Consider the following 20,441-nt stretch of genomic DNA (forward strand, 5'->3'; position numbering starts at 1 on the left):
TCATTTGCGATCTCCAAGCAGCTTTTTTTACTCATTTTGCGGACTTCAGCGTTTTGTTTATGAGCGTTATCGGTCACGTGACCGAGAAGTGTGGCTTGACTTGAGTCAAGCGGGACACAGACGGATGTAACAGAGAATCCGGTAATTTTTCAAAATAAAACACATTTCGTATTCCGAAATAAATAAAACGGAAATAAGGCAAGTTCTTTCTGTGCGGCCCGGTACCAAATGCCCTGCGGACCGGTACCGGTCCGCGGACCGGCGGTTGGGGACCCCTGATCTAGATCACAGGTGTCAAAGTCAAAACCCCACATAAATTTATGTGGCCTGTGAAAACAATTCACGCACAAACTTTTATATCAATAATGTCGAGATTTTGTGATAATGTTGTTACCTGTTAACACTCACTCAAACAATAATTGAACAAAATATGGCTGGTTTCAGAATTGTTGTTATTAATAAATCATTTCATCATTGTATTGCTGATATTCACTCCATGTACATCACTAAATACAGCGATGTTTGATCACACATAAACAGCCATTTACATCTATGGAGAATTTAGAGTCTTCCATCGATCTAACATTTCTGTTTTTGGAATGTGGGTAGAAGCCAAAGTACCTGGAAAAAAAGCATAGGGAGAGCAGCCAAACTCAACTTAATAATTGTTGGCTGCGAAAAGGAACATATCTCCTCTTTGAAATGAGATGGACAATTTGTACTTTAATAGAGTTTATTTGACACTCAATTTTGAGTGTTTTTAGCTGCGCTTGTCATCGGGCAGGTATTCGACGTGGGTGAGAGCAGAGCGCTGGCCCTCGAGTATCCCGAAGAGAGTTCCGGCATTGGTGCGTGGCGGACGTTTGTTCTCGGTGCTAGTTTGGCTGACGCTGTGTCTCGGACGGCAACAGCCCCCATCGACCGCCTCAAGACCCAGCTACAGGTCAGCATCATTACGGATTTGTTTCATTTGTCTTTACAGATTTTGTTACGGCCCCCTGAAAAGAAAGTTGAAGTGATGTGTTTTGGTCTCAGTGGTCTAGTGTAAAAAAGACTATAGTGTGGATCAAAAACCATTTTATGTGAATAAAACATCTTTTTGTGACATCATCACGTTGTTGTTTTTGCAGTTTTATGGCCCCAAGGCCTTTTCTCGGGGCTTCCAGGAGCTTGGTGTTGGTGGCCTTCGTTCTATGTGGCAGGGCAATGCTGTCAATGTCCTGAAGGGAACGCCGCAGTCCACACTCCAGTGTCTCATCTACGCACAGGTGGGTCTGCACCTCAACCATCAAACTGTCTGAACCATCTCTTTGTTTCTCATGAATGTTTCTTCGTCTGGATTCAGATGAAGGTGTCCATGCAGGGCAGAAGTCAGGGGAGTCTGAGCGTGCAGCAGCGCTTTGGCTTGGGTTGCGTGTCTGGTGCTGTGGCTCATGCTGTCTTCTACCCTCTGGAGGTATCACAAAGAGACAAATTGTTAATAATAATGCAATAATGAGCCACCAGTGACATGGGAATGCCAATCAGATTGCTTGGTTGTCATCGGCTATGATTCTCATGGACACTAACGGGAATATTTGCACAATTAACTGAGGAACCCAGACGACTTTTTCTCATAGAGATCCCACATAATTGCCGCAGCAAAACTGTAATAGAAGATCTGTCATTTATCCACCATTTTAGCTCTTCTCTGCCGTGCCCCCAACATATGCAAGATTTTGCAGAATATCCTTACACTACACACAGGTGGTGCCCCTCCTCTGTTATGTCCCAACAGGTGTTGAAGGTGCGGCTCAACCTGCAGCGAGTAGGCGCCTATCATGGCGTAGTGGCTTGCGCTCGATCTATTTACCGAAACGAGCCCTTGACCTCGTTTTACAGAGGATTTAAGCCCAGCATCCTCTGCATGATCCCGTATGCTGGAGTGGAATGTGCAGTCCATCAGGTAATTGGGTACTGAGCAAATACTCGCAACCCCAGTCTGGTAACCACAACGCTAACAGATTATTCATTTGCGACATCACAAGTCTATCATGACCTGGGCCCAGAGCGATCCAGCCTACAGCAGCGACTCCAGGCTCTTCTTCTTCAGTTTTGTGGCCTTTGCTTGCGGACAAGTGAGCAGCTACCCTCTGGCAGTGATAAGAACGCAGCAGCAGGCGCAAGGTAGAGGCCTCTCGCATCAGTGCATACAAGCCATTTTTTTACACCGTACTAGTTGCCTTGGTTAGTTTTCTCTGTCAAATTGATTATGTTGAACACAACCCACATAAGAAGATTTGGAGTGTTTACTTTCACTTGTTTTCCTCAACCACATGGACCAGGTCCATGGTTTTGCTGACAAGGTACTGTGCAGTGGAAAAATTGATTGTTTTGGATCATTTCTGACAATTTCATCACCTGCTTTCTTGTTTCCCAGCTGTCTGTTCCGGCTCACAGGCCGCGTCGTCAGGCATCCTGCAAGGGCTCATCGGGATATACAAAAGACATGGACTGCGGGGCTACTACAACGGAATGGGGGCCAGCTTCATCAGGGCCGTTCCGTGCGCCCTCATGAACTTCACCTTATGCAGAACATTTGAAAACCTGTTTTCCTCCACAAGCACATGAAGAGTGGCAGAGTCATTGAATCATGTGCCACACAAAATTTGCAAAAAAAATGCAAACTTTTCCTCGTGTTTGTCAGTGTTCCAAGCAATAAAAAAGTGGCATTCTTGCTCAGATCAGCCACAGGGGTTGTTCTGACTCATGCACAACTTTCTTTTGCTCACAAGCAAATGATTGTTTTTGTAAAGTGTGTGTAATGTAATGTAAATGCCTCAATGAACAGTCCTCCACTGTGTGGAGCAATTATTTTCATTTCATCACCTCCACTCCATAAATGTACTTACTAATTAATTATACATTGTATTCGTATTGTAATGCACTGCGGTGAGGATCTATCTATCTAGAAATCGAACCCTACCCCTCTGCACTGTCGTGCTGATCTATCTATCGAGCTATCTAGCTCCTGTATCTATCAACCACACACAACAAACGCTGTTTTCCAAACACTAAAAGTGACACTAATTATCGCGAGACAAGCGCGTTTTGGCGAGAGTTGTTTCGTCATCCTCCCGCGTATGTAACCCGCCATCTTGTCGCGTCGAGGAGAAGAGAGGCACAGCTTGCCTAAGATATGGCGGACTACAGCAGCGTGGCTCCACCGTCCAGTGGCGGCGGCATGAATGACGCTTTTAAAGACGCTCTCCAACGAGCACGACAGGTGAGCAAGGTCCCGGCGTTCTTTCGAGTCGGCCATAGAGTCGTTTTCGGTTTGGGAATATCGGGTTTTGGGGGTTTCAACACCCCCACCCCCATCCTCCTCGAGCTATGCTAACGCGGGATGACTTGTGCTAACATGACGCCACTACGGCGGTTACGGAAAATTGCGAAGTAGCTGCCACACGACAGGACATGTTGTCAATATGTCGGCGTGCAAATACGTAGACAAGATGAACATGCCAAAATATGCTCACAGAAAAAGGTCAACCGTGTCCACACAGGCGTAAGGAACATTCCTTTGTTGGCCCAGACGTCCGGACGCGAGTCGTACAAGGCCGCGTGTACTTGGACAGACATAAATGCCACATCAAAGAATACATGTGACCACAAAGTTTTAGTTTTTGACTTGATGTGTTTCAGATCGCAGCGAAAATAGGCAACGATGGCGTTGCGGCTCCCCCGACGACCGAGTTTGGGTACGGAGGCCAGAAAAGGCCCCTGGAGGACGCTGGTGGGTATTTTCCCATGCCTAACCTGAATATCGGTCAGTGGCTCAAATCGATTCCATGCCAGTTCAGTGATCAATTGTTTGCCTGCTGTATGTTATTTTTTTTTTAAAAAAAACGAATTAACCAAACAAATGTTTTAACTCTTTACTTTAACCCATTAATCCCAGTGCACGATTTGCTCTGAAAAGGCATGTTTGGTGTAACTAACACTGCGATTTAATGTAAGATTTTATACAATAGCCCTCATAATCTTTTTTGTCTATAAATCAAAGTTATGCAATAGGATGTGTCAAGTGTAACTTCAAGCAATCTCCACAAGCAGATTTTAACATCTCAAACCATTTTTAAAACGTGAGACCACATAGTGTGCTGAAGTGTGGCCAACATAAAGAGCCTCTCAAAACAATGAATTGTTGAAGGGCTGTAGCATTTTTTAAATATTATTTCCATATGCATGGTGAATTATCAGATGCGCTTACTTTGTTATTTGAACTTAAGTTCAGCGAATATTTTGAAGTGTGGTTGCTCCACTCGCCTTAAAACTGTCATCTGGTTAATGCTGACTAATCATTTCCAGTAAATGGGGGAGAAAGATGGTGTTGGGACAATTGTAATGATGCTTGTTTTATCACATCGTCACAGACCAACCAGAGACAAAGAAAGTGGCGACCAATGACGGTGAGTCATCTGGACGTCTAAAGGTATTGTTTGTGTCCTGGTTGTATCTCATCATTATTTGTTCTTTTTCAGCTTTTTCTGCTATGGGAGGAATGGGCGGCCCCCCTAGGTGAGCTCAATTAGCAGACAGGAGTAATAATTACCCAAAAAAGGGATTATCAGTGGGGTCATCGGTAAAATAATCAATCACCTCTTTTGTAACCGCAACACTAAATAGAATTACTGAAAACATTACATTGCATTGTCTCCCCAAACCCCCACCTTCAGATCAATATCAGAGGAATTCAAGGTTCCTGATGGAATGGTTGGATTCAGTAAGTTCACATGCCTGTTTTTTATCTGTTGTTTTTGCTGTGAAATACACTGACTCGTCCTTTTGTCTAGTTATCGGACGGGGCGGTGAACAAATTTCGCGTCTGCAGCAAGAATCGGGATGCAAAATACAGATTGCCCCTGGTGAGTTTGGTGTTAAGTCGGAAGAACTAGTCATATTTTTGCTCGCCGTGTTTTAATTGGCTTTCTGTGCTCTAGACAGCGGAGGGATGCCTGATAGGTCAGTGACATTGACGGGAGGACCCGATGCTATTCAGTAAGTACTTTTTAATATGCAAGAGTCATGTTTTTGGATTATTACATCAGTATTGTTGTTACCTGGTTGTCGTCTTCTCAACAGGACAGCAAAGAGGCTACTCACGGAGATTGTCGAGAAGGGCCGACCGTCCCCCGCATTCCACCACAACGATGGTCCAGGCATGACTGTTCAGGAGATTATGGTCCCTGCCTCTAAAGCCGGCCTCGTCATTGGCAAGGGAGGCGAGACCATCAAGAGTCTTCAGGTGGGCATTTTAACTGTCAGATAAGCAAAAATTCATGTGCAGTGCATGCTAAATTGTTGACAGTTGCGTTGCAGGAAAGAGCTGGAGTGAAGATGGTCATGATTCAAGATGGCCCCCAAAACACAGGCGCCGACAAACCTCTCCGTATTTCGGGAGAACCCTTTAAAGTTCAGGTGGGTTTTAACTTTTTGGGGGAGGGGTAGGCACTCTAGAGTAGAGATGTAAAAATAAATCAATTGATTGATGACCAAATTAAACAGAACCATTTTAATATTCGAGTAATTACACGTCATTGTTTAACTTAAAATCATGCAAGTCAACTGTTTTCAGCTTCTCACGGTTAATTATTCTTATTTCAGTAGTCCTTCATGAAAAGCCAACTAATTATACATATTTTTTAAATCAAAATAAGACATGCAAACATCTCTTTTAACTTTGGGAAACAACGTGAACCACAAACCAGTTTCAAACAGGTTGGTGACGAGCAGACATCAATCCTCTTTTTGCTTAGTTATTTTTTTAATCACTAAACAATACCAAATGAACAAAAAATGGCTAATAAACACGAATTGGGTATAATAATAATACACCTTAATGCAAACCTATTTTTATCATATTAATTGATAGAATACTCAATGGAATAATTTCTTAGCAATATTTGATTGTGTCTGACCTATTCTACATGTCAACCTGTGAAACGTTTCACATAAAATGGACTTTCTACAGCAAGCCAAAGAGATGGTGATGGAGCTAATCAGAGACCAGGGCTTCAGAGAGCAGAGGGGCGAATATGGTTCCAGAATCGGAGGTGGCGAGACATTAGATGTGAGTCAACCGTCTTTCTTGAGGGACAGGCCTTTTAGAGCGGTGACATCAATGTGGGCGTTGTCGTCCTCAAGGTTCCGGTTCCACGGTTTGCAGTCGGAATTGTCATCGGCAGAAGCGGAGAGATGATCAAAAAGATCCAGAGCGACACAGGGGTCAGAATCCAGTTTAAGCCAGGTCAGTAATCACCACCACCTTGAATGCCTTTTCAGGAATGTTGGTCAATGATTAAAACTCATGCACCACGCTGACAAGCTGATGGATCACCTAACCCTATTATTCTGAGACCGTAGCCCAACGATGTCAATGAAAGGAAATGAAGAAAAGGAAAGCACAGTTTCTCATCTTCTTGTTGTTTTCCAGATGATGGCAGCGCACCGGACAGGATAGCACAGATCATGGGTCCTCCTGACCAGGCTCAGCACGCGGCAGAGATCATCTCAGACCTGCTGAGGAGCGTCCAGGCCGGTGGGCCTCCGGGTCACGGAGGCGGTGGCGGCGGCAGAGGCCGAGGACGTGGGCAGGGCAATTGGAACATGGGGCCCCCCGGTGGCCTCCAAGAGTTCTCCTTCACCGTCCCGACCATGAAGACTGGTCTAATTATTGGAAAAGGCAAGATCACATAGCGGTCACCTTTGGCGTAGAAATAATTGGATACAAACAGTGTGATCAATTCTCCTCCAGGTGGTGAGACCATCAAAGGAATCAGCCAACAGTCGGGGGCCAGGATTGAGCTACAAAGGAATCCTCCTCCCAACTCTGACCCCAACGTCAAAATGTTTACCGTCAGAGGCTCACCTCAGCAGATCGACTATGCCAGACAGCTGGTAGAAGAGAAGATTGGGGTGAGAAAAAGGGGTCTACCTACAGCAAGGTTGGGGAGTTCAGGTTTTCCACCAGAGATCTATGACCAATCTTCACTGCAGGAGTTGCCTAAGAACGTTTGGCGGACCAAATTGTCCGGAATATAGACCATTTTAATTTGTCCGGTTCTGATTCCGGCTCTTCGATTCGGTTCCCAAGGATTATCAGTTCCCATTCTTTAAAAAAAAAAAAAATGAAAAGAGGGAGCTCGTCAAAGATATTTTGGTAAGCAATGTGTTAATGTCTGTTCTTAAATTTCATTAACTTTTACGATGAATTATTTTTAACCGGTATATTACTGTCTTAACGTAAGAACTTGAATTTGAGAGCGAGCTTGATTTTTGAGATGTTGCATAATGTCCGATGGGACGCCTCCTTTGAAATTTCCTATCGTGCTGAACTAAGCAGATGACACACATTTTCTATTGGTTCTTTGTTTGTGCTTCTTCCGCGCAGCTGAGTAGGAATCAAAGTTCAACACACATTTTAAAATTCTGGCAGAACTGGAATATTACTCTCGCTTCCTCTGTGCCCAACCACAAGAACAACTCGTTGCCATTTTAAGTTTGGCAAGTCTGTTTGCGTACTCAATACTCTGCCGTCATATGTGCCAATAACTAAAAGTCACTGGAACCTTTGATGGAAATGGCCAGAATCACTCGTATGATCTCGGACTGTATCCCGAATTTTATCTATTTCTTTTGTTTGTTTATTGTATTTCTATCTTTTGATCAGGGACCCGTCACTCCAATGGGTGGCCCACATGGGCCCCCTGGTCCACATGGAGGTCCAGGCCCACATGGTCCTCCAGGCCCTCCGGGACCCCCTGGTGCTCCCATGGGTCCATACAACCCCGGGCCTTATAACCAGGGACCCCCAGGACCACAGTAAGTCCACTTGTTTTCTTGTCAGCTTTGAAGTGTAACAATTTTGTGACACTTGTTTTTATTTTGGATCAGTGGTCCCCCAGCACCTTACCAGCCTCAGGGGTGGGGCAATGGCTACCCGCACTGGCAGCAAGGACAGCCTGATCCAAGTATGGACCTGGCATCTCTCACTTGAGCTCTTATGATAAATTTTGTCTTGAATTTTTTTTTGTTATTGTCCACTATGGGTTCAGACAAAGCAGCAGCTGATGCTAATGCTGCAGCATGGGCGGCCTACTATGCACAGTACGGCCAGCAACCGCAGGCTCCCATGACACCTACCAGTGGCGCACCGGGCACGACTCAGTCCAACGGTCAAGGTAATGGTCATCCGCGCAGTGTCAAGTGTCTTCTAGCTGATGACTAGGTTCATGTCATTAGTCTTTAGCTGGGTTTTTGGTTGACAGGAGAAGCCCCCCACCCCAGCCCCTCTTTTTTTTTTTTTTATAATGTCAGAGACAGGGTAGAGTCCTCCGCCATCTTTAGGTTGAGAGCCCCATGGAGGAGGAAGGCCTGCTCGGAATGATTGACAAATTACAAGTACCGTTTTTTTTAACAGGTGACCCACAGGCTGCAGGTCAGAGTGGACAGGCAGATTACACCAAGGCCTGGGAGGATTATTACAAGAAAATGGGTATATGAATGTAGTCTCAGTGTACACCTATTTTAACATGCGTCAGTCTAAACAGCAACTAGGCTGTCGATACGGCTTTTTTTTTTTTTAATTACCAGATCTGGATAGTCAGTATTTCAGGCCCTCAGTGGAGTGTAATAGATATTTTTTTAGTACACCTCCATTCAGTTTGACCTTGAGCAGCCTGTGCTGTTTAGACTGCACCACTCTCAATGTCTCCTGGACTGAACTACCCTTTCATGCGCTTAGGAATAGTGTCTTGTTTCCAAGATGTATTTGTTCTTTTGGACATGCTATGATTGTCTCCTTGCTATACAGAGTGTGTTTACTCATTGTAATGTGTGGGATCTTGCTATAATGGTGCTGCTGCTGCCGCCGCCACCGGGTGACTGCGCCACATTCTGACAAACATCATGTCTTCTTTGTGCAGGTCAACAGAGCCAGCAACCTCAGGACTATACTAAAGCCTGGGAGGAGTATTATAAGAAACAAGGTGATTTGTTTTCCATACTGTTGGGAGTTGGGGGGGCGGGTGTGCTCCTCACGCAGCACTCTACAGTAGAGATGTTGCTCGCGCAGCCTCCCAAGACAAACGCAAAAGGTTTCTGACCCCCATTCAGAGACATGTGTGGCGGGTTCGTTCCCCTTCTTACAAATAGAACACATCTATACTAGACGTCAAATTGTGTTTAATCATTTTGTAGTTTTAAGCAAAGACCAACTATCTTAGTTTCAGGGTTGATTACAATCAGCAAATATTATAGGTTAATTCATTTCTTCAAGACATTTTGTTTCCGGTTAGACCGGCTTTTCACTGTTCCTTGTAAGCCACACCGAAGTTATTACCATGCACTGTATTGTCTTATCTACAGTTGTTGAAAGTAGTTAAACAGAGCAATTTTTTTTTCATATGCGAGCCAGCCCCATGTAGCTCTAGGTTATTGCTAAATTCATGCTACACAAAGTAGCTTGTTTTGTGTGTAGTTGAAGGATTTTTTTTTAACTGATGTTGAGGCTTTTTGTGTGTGTGTCGGGGGGGGGGGGTTCTTATCTGCTTATGCAAAAATGTTTTTCAATTGGCTCGGTCATGAAAAAACTGACGTGTGTGTTTGACAGTATTATCTTGAATTTAGTTCAAATTAATCATAAAGCCGAAAAGTTGTTACTTTTTTTCTGGAGGGGAGAAAAAAAAATCACACTTGGTTTAGTTTTTCAATGAATGACTGGGAGTACTGTACATTCCTCAGAGGAAAAACATGAATGGGTCAATTCACGAATATGTAGTTAGCTTCAGGGGATTACTGTGCATTGATTTTTTGTTTTCCTTTTCACACATCAGATCAGTTTTTTTTAATAGTTCTGCCTTAGTGCCAATTTTATAGGCGGTTTTCATGTTTAGCCTTTTATAAAAATGGGAAACAATATGACTGTGAATATTATACCATATTTTGAGATATAACAAATTGTTCAGCTTTAGTTACACTTTTTAATTTTACAAGTGGTTTTGATATTGACGCTTTTTTTTAAAAGGGAAATGATGTAGGTGTGTAATCACACCAGTCCACCTCAATTTTACAAATGTTAGTTTGGGAATCTGTGTTTTAATTGTTTAAAATCAAGAATCGTGCCCTTTTGTTGTGCCTCGTCATCATGTCTCCCGTCCTATCCCCTCCAAGGTCAAGCGGCCCCACAGGCGGCAGCACCAGCAGCCGCCGCAGCACCCACCACCCAGCCCGGCGGGCAGCCAGACTACAGCGCCGCCTGGGCTGAGTACTACCGGCAGCAGGCAGCTTACTACGGCACAGGCAACCCACAGACCATGGGAGCGGCACCACAAGCCCCTCAGGTACCCTTCTCTCCATTTTGAATAACCAAGTGCACGGAATAGTCCAATATGGCTTTCCTAACCCCCTTGCTCCTGCAGGGTTTACAGGGTTCCGGTGTGAGCAGAAGCAGCAGCAGCAGCGTTCTAACATAAACTTTCCTTCCTGCACAGGATGTCCGCAGTTTTTTTTCCCCGCTGTTAACATGCATTGTATCTTCTATGTATTTCTCCTGCACAGGGCCAGTAATGCGAAGTGGACATAACGTAAATGCTTCATTGTCGAACACAAATCCTTTGTTAAATGTTTGGATGCAGACGCCTCGGTGAAGATCTTAAATTTCCTTGGTTTAGAAAGTGTTTCACATAGATGGCAAATTACCCGCCGAGCATGTCCTCTCTCCTCCATTTAAATATTTTTGTTTTTCTTGTAAATGTTTTGTTTTTAGTGAGGCAACTCAACTCATATGGTCATTCCAGCCCTGTATCTACATTAAATGTGGTTAGAAGTCATGTTTGATTGAACTGTAGACATTACCATGTAAATCATCTCAGTTTTAAAAGGAAAAACAATGCTTATTGCCTGTTGTGTTTTTTGCAATAAAACAAACTGAAACCTTCTGTGTTGGTAAGTTGGGGCTCACCTTAGTGAGAAGAAGAGGGCGGGATGTTATGTTAGCTACTAGCGGGCCACCTGTGGGTTGACACAAGGCGATGCTCTCCTGTTTCTCTCCAACTGTCTACAAGACGCTTGTTGATTGACACTTGCTGTTTGTTGCCTTGCTTTCTCTCTTGATGACTTGAACCAGACGACTTGTGTGCGTTGTTGTTGAGCTAGAATGCACATGTCATTGTTCTTGCCTTGACGTGTAGACACTTCCTCCTCCACAGGCGAGTGTAGAAAAGTGGTAAGCAAGACATTTTTTTTAATCCCCTCTTGGAAAGTGATTGCAAAGTAATGTTGCCTATTTTTATTAGTGTTCCCTTACTTTTCTTCCAGGACAGTCAGGTAAATTGTATGATGCATTTTTTGTCCTGCCCAATGTACTCTTAATCTGTACGCATTTTTTTAAATGATAAAACCAATGCAAAAAAGAATATTTTTTTGCTGTGCCACTGCTGTTAGTGTCATGTCCATTACGAGCATTGAGCTCTGTTGGCTCGGGCAGGGGGCAGCTAACGCAGTCCACGTCCAAGTTGAGCCCTCCTGTCCTGTAAGTACCCCAACTGACCACTGAGTCGAATGATCCTTGCAAAGTATCGATTATATTTTTGTTAAATCTTGCCATTTCCCCTCTTTTGTCTTTGGGTAAGTATGCACTGTTGTGAAGTCAGGCGTAGACTCTTGACTGTTGAATTCACTTTTTGTATCGCTTGCGTCAGACACTAGCTTAGTGTTGATTGTCGGTTACGCTCACTCGGTTTTTGTTCCTGATTGTTCTCTTTAAATGCCCCACCTACCCCCCATCTCTCATATTACAAAATGTTTGCTGATCAAGATGATGTGCAGCGTAGCATGCTTACTTAATTAGCCTTCTCCCGCGTTACCGATGCTATATTTGAGCATGTCATACTGAGTTGTGGGCTTGTCACATGAATATTGATCGATTGATTTGAATGAGCACTGTTGTTTAAAAAGGCATTTGATTTGAAATTTATAGATCAGAAAGGAGAAATCATATTGACTGCAAGTATATATAAATATATATCTATATAGTGCAATATATATCTGATCTTTGCAGTGTTCCCCCCCAACCCCCCCAGACCTTGCACCTTAGGTTCTGCTGCAGTAACCCAGGTAAGCAAAGCCTAAGGAACCAATCGTAAATTACGGTGGAACCTCCAAAGAGGAAAATTTCCATTATTTTCTGGGCAAATATGCGTTGGCATGGTAATGTCAAATCATGCAAATGAATTAGGAGTGTGAGTATAAATGTCACAACTATGGGTTTGTGGTGGAGAGGGAGATAAAAGTGTACCACTGATCATTCCATGTTTCCACAATTTTCGAAAGTGACATGTTCTCAGTTGTTCCCATGTCTCGAGTCACTTTATGGTACGTAGTGCCTATTTACGCTTACATTGGAATTGGAGGCTCTTGCTTAAAAAAAAAAAAAAAAAACTACATCGCCCACGCCCCTTTTTTTTGTACCAAGTCAAAATGACCCCATTGTGAAAGAAACAATACAAAAGTCATGTATCATTTTTTTCCCCAGTTATGCAAATGATTAGTAATAGACTGAGCAGGACTCTAGATTTTGTTTTTGACACTTGGGGCTAATTAACACTTACCCGGGTCGAACTAACAGAACACGATTTCTGAGAAACCGTACAGAAGGATTGAAACTCATGACAAGTTGATGGTGTATTCTAGTAAATCTACAAATGTGTGTCATTGTTGTTTGGAGAACAACTAAGTGAACCAAATGACAATTGTTCCGCTTTGGAGGTTCCACTGTCTGTTGTTGGCCGATTTGGCCAGTTTTCCCATCCGTGCAAAGAAATGCTCACCCTGTCAATTAATTCATTCTGAACTGAATAGTGACACTTATGACTTATACGACCTTGTGGACTTGACTCAAAAGTATACACTTGCTGGTTATGAGGAATATTGCGTTAAGCACAATATGAGAGGCCTTCATTGTTTTGTTTTTTAATTTTCGTGCATGTCATGTAAAGCTGCTGCAGGTATCCCTGGGTAGGGCCATTTTCTGAACAAAAATAACGTGATGTTGACCAATGTTAATCTGGTGGTGTGCATTCTGTCAAAAGCGCAGTGCTGACGTACTCATTGATACGCCTTCACTTCTCGCTCACAGTGTTGGAGGACGCTGGAAGCTTAGGCGCTAGAATCAGAGCCTGTGGTAGTTTCTGCCGAGCGTAGGCCGGGCAAGAGCTCCAGTGCTTAAGGTAAAAAAAAAACAGACCCAATTAAAAAGTCATGTCATATTTGTGACTGCGAAAAGTGCTAGCTCGGCATGTCTTCTGCTCGGGTTGACTGTTTTAATGCTGCCATAGTGATTTTAAAGTCGTTTGATGGTTGTCATTCATACTAAGTCGTCTTGGTTGTTGGAATGAATGCTTTAGAAAGTTGGATGAGGACAGGAATTGAACTTTGAACATGTTGTATTGTGTCATTGAAATGTCCCACTAAGGCTCTTACATTTTTAGGGGGTGGGGGTTGTTTAGCCAAGAGGAAGCCTTCCATAGGTAAATGTGCTGTACGATATGCTCACTCATACTGTAATGTTCATTCAGAATAATAAAGGTGTCACAAACAAATCAGATGACTACCTGGCTCATGACAGACTTATCAACATTTATTTGGTTTTAAAACACATACTCACTTCCGACATGGAGCAAGTTCCGGAACATTTATTTACAAATCACGAACATCACTCGTTGTCCAGGACCTATTTATTTATTCTTGACAGCGCAAAGTTAACACATATGTGCCGCAGTGAAGACAAGCCCCAAATGGACTCTCGGTGGACATTTTGACCCTTTCAATTGCCCTCTTTTGCAGTCAACCTATTGCACCAGACATTAAAATGCCCTTCAAATAGTTATTTCCTCTATGTACAGTACAATGAACATCTCTAGTTGAATACAATGAATTCAGGCCACAAATGACTCCAAAAATATCCTATACCGAGTACGTGTATTAAAATAAATATTTTAACATGCATTTTGTGAAGAATTTGTTTGAATTTGAACTCAATTTTAAAGTGTGATAAAATGATTTAAACTAAAGCGCAGCTTATTTGGTATTCAGTGTGCTCGAACCGATGATTGGATACCTCCTGATTGACGATACATTTCCCCCCCTAAAATGTGTCAGAGGATCTCTAGTTTAAAAAACCCCAAAAACTCTACAATTTTTGGAGTTAAACCAAACTGCGAGAAAAGACAAATCTTTTTCTGCCCTTCTTATGAATTACCAAATTGGTACCAGTGATGGTAAGCAAAGTGCAAGAAATGCTTTTCTCTCTCTTACACACACCACTGCACAAGCTGAGAGAGTCTTGCACTGCCCATGCCTGACAAGTGTCTTCAATGGTGAGTAGTTTTACTTTCTAATTGTATAATGCAGTGTAAAACTTATCCAAGTATGGCAATTCGCTTTGTTCAAACATGATTCACATTATTTCCGAGGACAGAATTGGTCTGGAAACAACTTAAAAGACAATGTCACAACAGTGACACTGGAGGTTTCACTGTGTATGTGTATACATGATAACTACACCAGGTTATTTGTACATAAGACACAAAATTGCACTACTCACAAAAAGGGATATTTGGCTTTCAGGTTAGATTTCAGGACAAGCCTAAAATGCATTCAAACCTTTACAGGTGACCTTAATGTGACCTTAACTTTGGAATACACATGTCCAACTGTTAAATGTTGCACTACTTTTTGTACAAGTTGCTGTTCTCAAACAATGAGCGTCACGGCAAAATTCACAACAGGTGTTTGAGCAATAAAGGTCCTGGTTCAATGAAGAGTGGTGTAAGAAAAATTCGGGGACTCCCGGTTCAGGATGGTGGTTGGGTTTGGGTGTCCTCAATGAGCTGAAGCTCCATCTAGTGGTTATTTTGATACAATAGCTGCACCAATCATCACGCAGAGCATGAATAAAGTCCTAAAGTGATGGCATGATTGGAAATATGCTGTTAACAACCACTCACTGCATGCGAGCCTCCATGATAGCTGCGGGCAGGAGGTTGAGCATGGCGGCGTTGCAGCCGTTGGGTCGCAGGGAGTCTGCGCCCAGGTAGGCCAACAGCAGTTCAGAGCGGCGGTGCAACAGGTGCAACATGTCCTCAGCCAGGCTGTCCACGGACGAGTACCGAACCTTCTCTAGGTCAAATACGTCCTTGAGGAAATGCACCACCTGATCCTAAACAACCACAATGCATTAAGTCACAAAGCGGCAAATTGGATCACTAAAGGTGATGAGACAATACCTCAGAATTAAATATTCACATGAAGGAAAATAGTTAATGATTTTCATTTGAAAATCGATAGTTACGTTTTACTTTTGCTGAATCATCAATACGGATGAGTGTGTGGGGGGGGGGGGGACTCGGGACAAAAAAGGTTTAGGGGTAACACAAACCAAAAAATGGCGAGAACCACTGCAATAGTGTTTAGTTTTTCCTATGGCTTTTTTTCTTGGGAAACTCATTTCCAGCAACAATAAAATGCCACTCAGTGACTCTCTAGCATAAGTAGTTATTTTCAACCAGGAAAAATATTGCCAAAATATAATAATTGCCAAGTTTGACATCCAAGTATTTGCTATAATTATGACTTTTACAACCGTGATCCTCTGTTAGTAAACGACTTAGACATGTTCCCACTTTCGCAAAAATGTGGGTTATGCATGGCAACGGCTTCCTGGCCAAGTGGTTGGTAATTTGTCATCTTTTCAACAAACACTACATCATTGATGTTGAAACAGACCTTGAAAAAGCAGCAGAAGTCGTGCAGGGAGCTTTTGGGCCCCAAGAAGCCCCACGCCAAAACGGGGCTGATCTGCTCGCACAATGTGTAGAAGCGGGCGATGAAGCCATCTGGAACCTGTTTTTACAAGAATGCCACAGAAATTACAATGGTGCCTATTTTTGAGAAAAAAGTTGAAAGTTTATGATGCATTCATACTTTGTTTAGAAGTGGGGAAAAAAGTAATGAGAATAAAAACCAACATTTTTTAGTCTGGATTTTGTCATTGTAGAAGAAAAAAAAAAACATTGGGAGCTCCAGTCAAAAGGCGATAGATTGTGCAAACCTTCATGTGCTGCCGCTTCTGCTTCAACACCGACCAGCAGCTTGACGCCACTGCCTAAAAACATCACAAAAAAGCTCAGAATTTGCAGCAGTCTTAGGTGGCCTGACATTTTGCTGCCCGTACCGTCTCCTTGAAGGAGCTGTTGAGCCAGCGGTTGTTCACAACGTTCTGGATGGAGACTGGCGGGTTTTCCAGGTCCTCGAAGGAGTCCATTAGGATGAAGTCCAGCACGATGTCGTAAAAGTTGAGGTGCTTAACGCCACGTGTGGCCAACTCCACCGCCGTGTTCTCCCAGTGCTCCGCTTGCTCCAGGAAGCACATCATCTCTTCAAACACTTCCTCGAACCTCTTTGGGCTCTGAAATCAACAGTGGAAAAGTAAAACTGGGCACATTGCCTTTTTTTGTTTTTGAGCTTTGGACCATTTTGTACAAAATGTGGCGATTTGTACAACTTCCACTCTACCTTTTGCGCTTTGACAATGATGGATGACAAAATCTTCTTCCCGGTGTCAGCCAGAAACAACCTCGTGGTTCTTTCACACAGGATAAGCTAAGGGCAAAAAAAACAACAACAAAAAGAACAGAGCTGCAATCTTCACCTTTGTGGCTATGCAACAGAAGCTCAGAAATGCAAACGGCCCCCACCTACCTGACACGCCTGCCGCACGCAATGCAACTTAGCAAGGAAATCCACGTCGCCAAGGCACTCCAACATCTCCGTCCTGACCAATGTGGAGTCAAATCTGGTTTCAACATCTATGCCAACATCTATTACGATGTGAGACGCTTGTTTACCGCAGCACCCTGCAGGAGATCTTCCCCTCCTCCGCCATCTGCAAGGCTTCCTCGTAGAAGGGATGATAAGTCAGCGTGGAGATGCTCCTCAGCTCCTTGTGCTCTGACAACTAGCAGAAAAATGTATGTTAATGCTACTAGTGTAGACTGCCACCAAGGAAGACACATCTTTACAAACGTAGTGGGGAAAATAGAAAGCCAAGGGAGGTAACAGAGCCTGGAATGTTGTCAGTGTGTGTGGGAATTTTGCAATACCGGGACAGGAATGCCATGTAAAATAACCAACACTCACTTCCTCTGCCATTTCGTGTTAAGAGCAGTTGTTGCTGATATGACATGGAGCATCTCATGAAATGTTAAAAAGGTGCGGTGATTTTCTCACCTCAGCTGCAGACACAAAGGAGTCAGTGGAGGCGATGCTGATGCTGTCTCTCAGACAGGCGTCGTCCAGCTCCTCTTGAGACAAAATGTCTGACAGACAAGTCAAATACTCGTCCACAATATAGTCATTTGTTAAGCACGCGGTGGAAAGGAACCTACCTTGGCTGCTGCCATTAGATGAAGGCTCGGAAGTGCCCCCCAACACGCCCTCGAACTCGCCCTGCAAGCGGTAAGCCCTCTGCAACAGCGACTTCAGCCTGTGCATAAACTCTGCACTGATAACATCCTATATCCCCCCCAAAAAAGAAGGAAATAGTTGAAATAGTAGAAATAATTGTAGAACTATTGTAAATGGAATGATGGAAGCCAAACGTAGATGCAGAAGCACGTACTTCCATGTTCTCCTCAGCGACAGCATCCACAGCTCCCATCTTCAAAGAGACCAAGTCGTCATCTGTCTGCTTGCTCCTAAATGTCAACGCCTCTTCCCACCGCCGAAGCGCCTCTTCGAACAAATCCATGCCTGCCAGGACACACTTCATAAGTCACTGGTCACTCTGAAGTAGTATGAGATGGCATCCAAAAGCGTTTACCCATGAGGTAGAGGTTCTCAGGAGTGGCGACCACGCTACAGATCTCAGCATCGCCCAGTCGGTCCCAGCAGCTGGACTCTATGGCGCAGGTACCGCTGCTGGACGTGTCAGCACTAGACGCTAGACTCTCGGAACGCTCCCTGGGGGCTCCCGCCGAAACGAGGACTGGTGCGAGCGAAAAACCCGATTTAGGGTTGAGGGAGACCGTCATGTTATGATGATCGCTCTTGTCTGACATGAGAGCGGAAAGATTATATTTTTATCGACAGCAGAACGCTCTAAAAGTGTTAGAAAGTAGAAATCGACCAAATGCTATTGCATCCATGTGCTGGATGCATAAGGGGCATGGTGGACTAAATGAGATCAGGGATCGGAGTATTTGTTAATTTTGCATGTGTTTGTTTGATTGTTTGTCCCATCCTCCTTGCCTTACATGCTCGGGCATTACAGAACCATAAATGTTCCATTTCCCCCCCTCCACTTTTATGGCAGGTCTACATTGTCTCACCAGCCTCCGGTGCTGCCGAGGAGAAGAACTGGATGCCGGCTTGATCCCATTGCGGCGATGCGGCCTTCTTGCGGCCTCGCCTCCTCTGAAAGTGGCGAGCCAGGAAGAGCAGCGAGACAGTACCAAAAACTGTGGCGGCAAGCAGCTTCTTGGTGCCCGCGCTCACCTGACAAAATACATTCATGCACACAAGCTAATGTTGGGACTCCACACTCACAATGTATTTCTTAATGGCTTGTACAAATAGATGGGAAAATATAATTAAGTCTGTATGGGTGTTCACTCGATGGGTGGTGTGACTTTGGTTAAATTACCCCGCATAAGCCATGAATAGACTGACCAAAGTGTAACTTTAATCCTACCCTGAACTCTAGCAACCTCTGCTAACCAAGATTCAGCGTCTGCTGTGACATCACAGCACCAGGATGCTATGGCGGGGGAAAAAAAAAAATTAACTTCCTGATGTACCTGCAGCTGTGCCACAGAGCCGCACACAACCAGCGGCAGGTGGATGACGCGCAGGGCAGCGGCCTTGGCCGATAGCTGGGAGTAGTGCGTCATTGGGCCGCTCTAGTCATGACACCGCCAGTCCTTGTGCGGCCGCAGGAACTGCACAGCGGGAGATAACAACACATGATTACATAATGGCTATTACTGTACAAACAAGTTGAAATAAGGTTGTTAGTGGACTGTATAACGTCACACACACTGTCAACAAATCTTTTAAAATCAAGGTTGATCTGTAATTTTTTTTTCCCGTATTTGAAATAATCCGTTCCACCTTGGAATATTCATCAATTTTCTGTACTGGTCACCCTCACCAAATTCGCAGGTGAACTGCAGTCTATCCCAGCTGACCTTGACAAAAGGTGGGACCCAGAATTGGTTGTCAGTCATGATTATGAGAATAAAGTCGTAAAATTTGAAGAATGTGCAATCTTAAAATTAAAAAATGCCATGATTTTATGAGGATAAAGTTACAATATTACGAGAAAAACTGCCTATTGGTATAATGAAATTGGTAAAAAGTCGAAATTTGGAGGGGGAAAAACATGTAGGCTAACGAACAAAAACATTTTCATGCTATTTAAGCGGAATACAAATGAACATTAAAAAATACTTTAATCAAGCTTGGAATTTTGAAAAATTCCCTTTATGAACACTTCCAAGACATTTTCAAAATAAGGTGCTACAACTAAGCCTTAAAAAAAATCCCAAAAGCAATATCCACTGAAATACGTTCCATGGAGCGCATCGCAGTGAAAGTATATCCCTGTTTCAAACCATTTGTGTGTGTTTTTGTAAAATTAATGCCCATAACAAAAATAGCCCTGTCGTCACACGTCCGTGCCAAGTTGCTAAGAGTTAGCCAGCTAATCAGTGCACTATTCACCTCATCGCCCCTCAGAACAACACGTTTATCGATGTGCAATATTGACGTGACAGAATGAGCGTTAAAAATGATTACCGAAGCATGTGGAAGTCTTCTTCTTCGCCTTCGGAGCCAGGCAGGCAGACAGGTAAAAAGAGTCCACCCGATCGACCAGCTGACCTCCGTAGGTGAAGCCGCGTGAAAAGGACTCCGGCCCGGCTAACGTCGGTTAAGGCTCGTGCCACTTTCTGTCGTGCTTTACGCTGAATTTAAGCGCCACTACTTGACGAAATTTGGTATTGCAAGTCAAACTGAAGGTCGTTTTCACAAGAACACTTTTGGACTGTTATTTTACTTTTCCTCTGGATCACTGTATGCAATGCATCCTACAAAATTTTAGCGAACAATAACAATTAACACCTACCGACATTTTAGGTCGGAAGCAGGATTTGGTCCCGCGACATTTGAGTCGTGTTAAGGCGGATGAGGCCAACCACTCATCACCATGCTGACCTTTTTTATTTTCTGGATAAATAAAGCTTTTGGTTGATTGCTTGATTGATAATATATGTAACTGCTAACGTTATTCTCGTCTAGAAGGCTTGACGAGTCGACGGATGTTCAACAGCCAACACCATTTT

At 43.7% G+C, this 20,441-nt stretch overlaps 3 protein-coding genes across 17 annotated transcripts in view; 2 read left to right on the forward strand and 1 right to left on the reverse strand.

Moving 5' to 3' along the window:
• The window catches only part of slc25a24l (solute carrier family 25 member 24, like), a 7,838-nt gene extending 5,093 nt beyond the window's left edge, over positions 1–2,745 (forward strand). For all 3 annotated transcript variants that reach the window (XM_019856794.1, XM_019856796.1, XM_019856795.1), the window contains exons 6-11: positions 785–943; positions 1,131–1,268; positions 1,346–1,456; positions 1,778–1,945; positions 2,028–2,166; positions 2,420–2,745. In XM_019856794.1, the coding sequence (XP_019712353.1) occupies positions 785–943; positions 1,131–1,268; positions 1,346–1,456; positions 1,778–1,945; positions 2,028–2,166; positions 2,420–2,610 (906 nt within the window). In that variant the 3' untranslated portion in view covers positions 2,611–2,745. The remainder of the gene's footprint in view (positions 1–784; positions 944–1,130; positions 1,269–1,345; positions 1,457–1,777; positions 1,946–2,027; positions 2,167–2,419) is intronic.
• A 380-nt stretch (positions 2,746–3,125) lies between these two features.
• fubp1 (far upstream element (FUSE) binding protein 1) lies at positions 3,126–13,640 on the forward strand. Of its 9 annotated transcripts, XM_019856678.1 has the most exons (21): positions 3,126–3,265; positions 3,685–3,808; positions 4,416–4,451; positions 4,524–4,560; positions 4,719–4,765; positions 4,836–4,907; positions 4,983–5,040; positions 5,125–5,287; positions 5,362–5,460; positions 6,014–6,112; positions 6,187–6,289; positions 6,476–6,724; positions 6,797–6,957; positions 7,712–7,863; positions 7,936–8,012; positions 8,091–8,222; positions 8,462–8,536; positions 8,967–9,029; positions 10,213–10,382; positions 12,101–12,156; positions 13,178–13,640. In XM_019856678.1, exons 1-20 carry the CDS (start codon positions 3,179–3,181, stop codon positions 12,134–12,136), a joined length of 2,040 nt encoding a protein of 679 aa, XP_019712237.1. In that variant the 5' UTR covers positions 3,126–3,178; the 3' UTR covers positions 12,137–12,156; positions 13,178–13,640. The 9 variants fall into 9 exon arrangements, with proteins under 9 accessions (XP_019712237.1, XP_019712240.1, XP_019712236.1 ...); XM_019856681.1 differs by having other exon boundaries at positions 10,600–13,640; XM_019856677.1 differs by having other exon boundaries at positions 12,101–13,640.
• Positions 13,641–13,718: 78 nt separating this feature from the next.
• Positions 13,719–20,170, reverse strand: miga1 (mitoguardin 1). Of its 5 annotated transcripts, none has more exons than XM_019856690.1 (14): positions 19,897–20,110; positions 18,897–19,037; positions 18,429–18,594; positions 17,921–18,085; positions 17,720–17,850; positions 17,487–17,613; positions 17,329–17,417; positions 16,947–17,056; positions 16,801–16,873; positions 16,615–16,701; positions 16,274–16,507; positions 16,151–16,204; positions 15,826–15,942; positions 13,719–15,259 (listed from the first exon to the last, which is right to left on the reverse strand). In XM_019856690.1, exons 2-14 carry the CDS (start codon positions 18,987–18,989, stop codon positions 15,044–15,046), a joined length of 1,662 nt encoding a protein of 553 aa, XP_019712249.1. In that variant the 5' UTR covers positions 18,990–19,037; positions 19,897–20,110; the 3' UTR covers positions 13,719–15,043. The 5 variants fall into 5 exon arrangements, with proteins under 5 accessions (XP_019712249.1, XP_019712250.1, XP_019712248.1 ...); XM_019856691.1 differs by having other exon boundaries at positions 17,329–17,402; positions 19,897–20,106; XM_019856689.1 differs by having other exon boundaries at positions 17,329–17,613; positions 18,897–19,019; positions 19,897–20,170.
• Between the last annotated feature and the right edge of the window lie 271 nt (positions 20,171–20,441).

Source organism: Hippocampus comes, unplaced genomic scaffold, assembly GCF_001891065.2.
Source record: "Hippocampus comes isolate QL1 unplaced genomic scaffold, H_comes_QL1_v1.1 scaffold105, whole genome shotgun sequence".
NCBI classification, from domain to species: Eukaryota; Metazoa; Chordata; class Actinopteri; order Syngnathiformes; family Syngnathidae; genus Hippocampus; species Hippocampus comes.

Coding starts and splice junctions, on each gene's coding strand:
- fubp1 (XM_019856677.1), top strand. CDS start 3,179: ATGGCGGACTACAGCAGCGTGGCTCCACCGTCCAGTGGCGGCGGCATG. Junction 4,561..4,718: donor GGAATGGGCGGCCCCCCTAG/GTGAGCTCAATT, acceptor CCCCACCTTCAG/ATCAATATCAGAGGAATTCA. Junction 7,864..7,935: donor CAGGGACCCCCAGGACCACA/GTAAGTCCACTT, acceptor ATTTTGGATCAG/TGGTCCCCCAGCACCTTACC.
- miga1 (XM_019856689.1), bottom strand. CDS start 18,989: ATGACGCACTACTCCCAGCTATCGGCCAAGGCCGCTGCCCTGCGCGTC. Junction 17,851..17,920: donor TGAGAACCTCTACCTCATGG/GTAAACGCTTTT, acceptor GTGTCCTGGCAG/GCATGGATTTGTTCGAAGAG. Junction 16,874..16,946: donor ATCTCCTGCAGGGTGCTGCG/GTAAACAAGCGT, acceptor CACATTGGTCAG/GACGGAGATGTTGGAGTGCC.